This window comes from Austrofundulus limnaeus, unplaced genomic scaffold (genome assembly GCF_001266775.1).
Source record: "Austrofundulus limnaeus strain Quisiro unplaced genomic scaffold, Austrofundulus_limnaeus-1.0 Scaffold97, whole genome shotgun sequence".
In the NCBI taxonomy this organism is placed as follows: domain Eukaryota; kingdom Metazoa; phylum Chordata; class Actinopteri; order Cyprinodontiformes; family Rivulidae; genus Austrofundulus; species Austrofundulus limnaeus.
The window spans coordinates 778,089-783,540 of NW_013952499.1; the positions used below are offsets into that span (position 1 = coordinate 778,089).

General features: G+C 35.9%; 2 protein-coding genes across 3 annotated transcripts in view; one reads left to right on the forward strand and one right to left on the reverse strand.

Moving 5' to 3' along the window:
• Positions 1 to 2,257, forward strand: part of si:ch211-284o19.8 (protein lifeguard 1) — a 9,070-nt gene extending 6,813 nt beyond the window's left edge. For both annotated transcript variants that reach the window (XM_014013037.1, XM_014013036.1), the window contains 3 exons: positions 344 to 472; positions 578 to 721; positions 1,651 to 2,257. In XM_014013037.1, the coding sequence (XP_013868491.1) occupies positions 344 to 472; positions 578 to 721; positions 1,651 to 1,785 (408 nt within the window). In that variant the 3' untranslated portion in view covers positions 1,786 to 2,257. The remainder of the gene's footprint in view (positions 1 to 343; positions 473 to 577; positions 722 to 1,650) is intronic.
• The window catches only part of parp2 (poly (ADP-ribose) polymerase 2), a gene marked incomplete in the record, with an annotated part of 10,969 nt that continues 7,395 nt past the window's right edge, over positions 1,879 to 5,452 (reverse strand). Inside the window, 5 exon segments of the mRNA XM_014013008.1 lie at positions 1,879 to 3,110; positions 3,831 to 3,955; positions 4,454 to 4,552; positions 4,796 to 4,895; positions 4,972 to 5,099. Coding sequence (XP_013868462.1) covers positions 2,951 to 3,110; positions 3,831 to 3,955; positions 4,454 to 4,552; positions 4,796 to 4,895; positions 4,972 to 5,099 — 612 coding nt within the window.

Here is a 5,452-nt window from a genome sequence, read left to right on the forward strand (position 1 = left end):
GTTTGCTCTCTCAACATTGCAAACTCTCAGACTGAAGAAGTCTCTTGGAGGAGAGACGAAACGTTTCATTAGAGAAGAACCCGTCCAGAAGACCTATACAATTTTTTTCTTTTTTAAAACAGAGTGTAAGCTAAAAGTAGCTCAAATAAGTTCATAATTACAAGATATTATTGAAGACACCCAAGAGATTTTAGTGACTTTTAAAGAAAATTTGGTAAAAATTTAAAAAAATTTGTATACTATGAAGAATCTTGACAACGTTCTCTTAAATGAGCTAAATATTTTGATATATAAAGAGCTAAAATTGTACAAAAGTGAAGGAAACTGAATGTTGTGGCTGCAGGTTCTGGTGACCCTCAGCGTCTCCTACATGGTGGGCGCCGTCGCCTCTTTCCACAACACCAGAGTCGTCTTCATCACCGTGGCGGCGACGACAGTCATCTCTGTCACAATCATCGCCTTCTCAGCTCAGGTGAGGAGAACCTGAACCTGATTTAAGATCTAAGATGTTTGTATGAATCAAGATAATTAAAYATTTTCTGTCGTATATTAATGATGATTAAAAAAAAATTTTCAGACTCGTTATGATTTCACGTATTTTTATGGCTTCCTGCTGGTTTTGGTCGTGGACGTCATCATGATGGGGTTCTTCAGCATCTTCTTCTACTCCTACATGGCTAACGTGGTCTACGGATGTCTGGGAGCTCTGCTCTACTCACTGGTAACGAGAGAAAACTCACATTTACTCACAGTTATATCAATTGAATTGAATTGATTAAAATAACTTTTAATTTTGACAAATCATCTCCAGTAAGTGATTATTTTAAATTATAAGAGTGCATTGGTTGTTTAACATGATGTACTGTTTAACAAATCCAATTTAAAATGAATAAAACAACAAAAATTACAACTTGATTCACAAAAAAGAATAATACAGGAATGTAAACTCAAATTATTTGAAAAAGATTTTTACGATTAGAATTCATGCTTTTGTTTTCAATATTTGTTATGAATTGGTGCTTTACAAAATAAAAGCACAAATTTTACTCTGAGGTCATTCTGTTTGGAATCACATAATTCTGCTCAAAGTGTTAAATTATCATTCAAGTTCATATATTTATTAATAAATGTTATTATCAAAATCTATTCATTAACCATTTGTTCACTCTAAATATGTATGGAGGTAATTTTGTGTTTTTATTATTCAATCAAACAAAAAAAGCAGTTAAAAAACAAGTTTTATCCTATCAAAAATAAATAGTTTCAACCAAACAAAAAAGCAATTTTATTGAAAATAAAAAACTTAAAATATTAAAATATTGGATTTAAAATATAGACTTTATATGAAGTTAATTTTGTTTTTATCGACAGGTCAGATAAACTAATTATTATTACATAAAATTAGTACAAAAAGTAAAAAAATTGGTRTTTGGTAGATTCTTTGTTGTAGCAATGCTTCTTGGCATTAAATTTTGTTTTTCCAGAAGCACAAAACAAGTGTCAATAACAGCAAAATTAAGATGTTTGGCAACCCACACACTCAGCTCTGCTGCTCATCTCACAAATGCATGTTCCTTACAAATGTGGCACCATTTAAAAGGGAAATCAACAGTATTTATCTAGACGATAACATAACGATGTTCTCTTCAGTTCCTGATGGTCGACTGTCAGCTGATGATGGGAACGATGAGCTACCGCCTGAGTCCAGAGGAATACGTCAACGCCGCCCTCATGATCTACCTGGACATAATCCTCATTTTCCTCTACCTGCTGGGGAGGAGGTGAAACTGACCTCGTTTCAACACCATATTGTATTAATTTCACACGAATAATTACTGTTTTATTATTGTATTAAGAAAAAACACAAAGTGAGATGAATGTTTTTAAACAGTTTTTATTATAAGAACCTTCACCACGCAGAGCAACTTGAACACAAAGTAGTGCAAAAACTTCAACATGTTTTCTTCTTCATTTCCTGTAAAATAAACTTGTAGATTTTTGGTCCATTGAACAAGAAATAAACAGAGTCCAACATCACAAGGATGTGAGAAAATTAATAAAAAATAAAAACACAGAAACAGTAAAAAAGATGGATTACATTTGCCTCATATATGCTTAACAATCTTAAACATTTTTTATGATTTAAATGACAAATGAACTTGTTGTGATAAAAATGCACCAAATTTGGTAGAAAACWGTTATTTAACTAAGACAGAACAAGTTTTATGGCTGCTCCGAGAAAAAAAAAGAGAGGAAGATTTTGAGATAAAAGTTGACAATTCAAAATAAATTATTCTAAAAGACATGGGAACATTTTTCAGGATTAACTACTGTTTATTGCTTCCTCTGCAGCAAAACTCATTTCAATCCTTCACAATAAGAGTCTGAAACACACTCTGAAAACTCCTGGTGGTCTAGAGGCTGTTTTACGGAAGAACAAATGCATTAAAGATCATTTTTATACCAAGTTAAAAGTCAGATTTTCCTCTTTAAAAAAACTCAGTTGGGTTCACTTCCTCCCATTTTAATTTGAAAGACCTCTTTCTGGCAATAATACATCAAATTTTATCTCAAAACTGGTAAATCCACAAACAAATACCTTGGGTTGGACTAAGACACTATTTAAAAAGCTTAGTGTTCATGTTTAATCATGGAAAATTCAAATTTATTACAATTATTTTAAGGTGAAATATGAGGCTAAACTGTACTTTCACAGAATTTTCAGTCTGAGATACAAAAATAGCAGCCACTCTGAAAGGCAGATTCTTCTTCCACCAGTAAACAGTAATAATTTATGAGTTGCAGTGGGATTAAATATTTCTGTTATCTGCCAAGCAACAGTGGAGTGTTCAAAACTCACAGCTCATCCCCCTCAAAAAATAAAAATAAAAAAAAAGTCCATAAATATCAAACAGGAGAGGATCCCAGATTTCACACAGTCTGACAGTTTTCACCATAGAGAGGAGTAGTTGAACCGGACCCGCAGCAGGTACTTCATCCGAACCTGAGCCGGATTATAAACTATGAACTCATTGTAGAGGAGGGAGTAACCGTTGGTTCTGCCCACTCCTGTTTTCACCGGGGGACCCATCGGAACCGTGGCGCCATTCCTGAAAAGGAAGAGAGACAAGAAGTCAAATAAACCATGACATTACCATATTATGTAGGCCGCAAAGAATTTTGGGTAAATGACCATGTGTAGCAGCTGCTCCGGTGCCAGCTCTAGTCAACTTCAACATTTATTCTTTGGTTCATGAAAGGTGCACTCCAGCTTTAGCCTTTTAGCTTTCGCATTAGCTCCCATGYTAATGTACATAAATGGCAATTTATGGTGTTAGCTCAAAAAATGTACTGTTAGCACCTGACCTAATAAATGTATTGTGACATATGGTTTTAGCTCCTGAGCTAATATATATAGCACTAGCTTCAAGGCTAATAAATGTAGCGTTAGCTCCAGAGCTAATAAATATAGCACTAGCTTCAGGGCTAATAAATGTAGCGTTAGCTCCAAAGTTGATAAATATAGCACTAGCTTCAGGGCTAATAAACATAGCACTAGTTTCAGGGCTAATAAATGTAGAGTTAGCTCCAAAGCTAATAAATATAGCACTAACTTCAGGGCTAATAAATGCAGCGTTAGCTCCAGAGCTCTGGTGTTAGTTCCAAATTGTTTCAACACTTACGCTGTRCAGAACATATAAACTAATACAAAATATAATTTTGTCACATCGTTTTTTAGCCTTGACTCTTTGTGTTTTAGTCTCAAAGATCCTTTAACGTAACAAAGTTGTCATGAAACTGTCTGTGTAAATGTGACGACAGCGACTCACAGTTGAACAGTGTTTTTAAGGTCAGGTCCAGTTTGACCCAGACCCTTGGTGCTGTGTTTTCCTGCTGGCAGATTATTGGCCTCATAGTCAGCGTCCAGCAGCTCGTTACAGTCTCCCAGGGCCACCTACACACACACGCACAAAACACTACTTTAACATGACACTCAGATCATTGAGTGGATTTTTACAGGTTAGTCTAAAGTTGTTTATTTTTAAGGGAACATTTTCGATGTGTTCCACAAGTTGACATTTCTGAGTATCAGAGATTCCTGACCAACCCCAACCTCTAAATCCAACATGGCCGCCTCGGGCATGGAAAGTTGTGATAACAGAAATAAACTTTTTATTTTCATTCCAGTCTGGTTGCGTCTCATTAATGTGAACAAGTTGCTAAAATGTTTGTTAATGGTAACTATTAGGAAATCCTGCTGGTTCTCTGACTTGGAACCGGAACCAGAACTGGGTAATTTAGGATTATTTTGCTTTTTTTTCTCCCCGTGAGCTCAACAGAGTAAAATAATAAAAAAAAAATTATGCTTGCTACAAATAACTTACAATACAAGCTTCTGCAGCAAAACTTCGGCTGTTTATCGACACTGGCAGCTAAAAAAAGATGAACTCACCTCACACAGAAGCAGAAGTCCGATGTGGTTGCTCTGGTTGGCAAAACAGTAGTTGGCACTTTTTGACGACATGTCAGCAAAGTAGATACCTTTACCAAACTGAAAGAAAAAAAAGATGTTTATAATTTAAGGCATTTATTTGGAAGTTTCTGGAACATTTCAACAAAAAAGTAGAAAAAAATGGAGAATTCTAGACTTTATATTATTAGTTTTACAGCTTCCTGTCCTGTTTTTAAATGTGCTAAAGAAATAAACTTTGATTGAATCTTTTATTTTTTAACTATCAAGTTTAGGTCATTTGGGTATTAAAAAAAACAAAACAAGATGGAGCGTTCACTGTACCATGTAACCAGTAACGGGGGCCTCGGGCGGGGCCACTCGGAGGCCCTTACTGAGGATGCCGACCCAGTTGGAGAGGCGGGAACCGTGCCACAGCAGAGTCCTGGTCCCAACACAAGACAAATATTTTTTATTTTCCTTTCAGATGAAWCGATGCACGACCCCGTGGATGAGCTGACCTGTTGTGTAACTGTGAGAGGAAGCTGTTGCTCTCCTCGTCTCTGTCCACAGAGAAGACGTCGAGGACGGTCATGGTGTAGTCGCAGTGGGTTGGGGCGTGAGAGGTCTGCAGATACTTCTCCACCACCTTTGAACGGAGAGCGGGAACGTGTTCAAATCAGCCGACTCTCTAAAGATGATTTATTTTTTAGAATTTGACTTCTTATTTCAGGACGAGTTGATTATATGGAGTCTTTGATGCAAGGAAGAGAAACAAATRGGAAATTTTATTTTATTTAAACAGAAGCAGAGAAAAAACAGCCACTACTTGTTAGCAGGGAGGGTCTAACAGCAGGTCATGTACAACAAATGTCAACAGGTAAATTCAACAAAGTCATACTTTACTGTCGTTTTGTTTCCAAGCTGTCTTTCTTCTATGTTTATACTAAAGCATGGAATGACATTCCTCAAAACATAAAGTCCATTTCAAAACTACAGCCC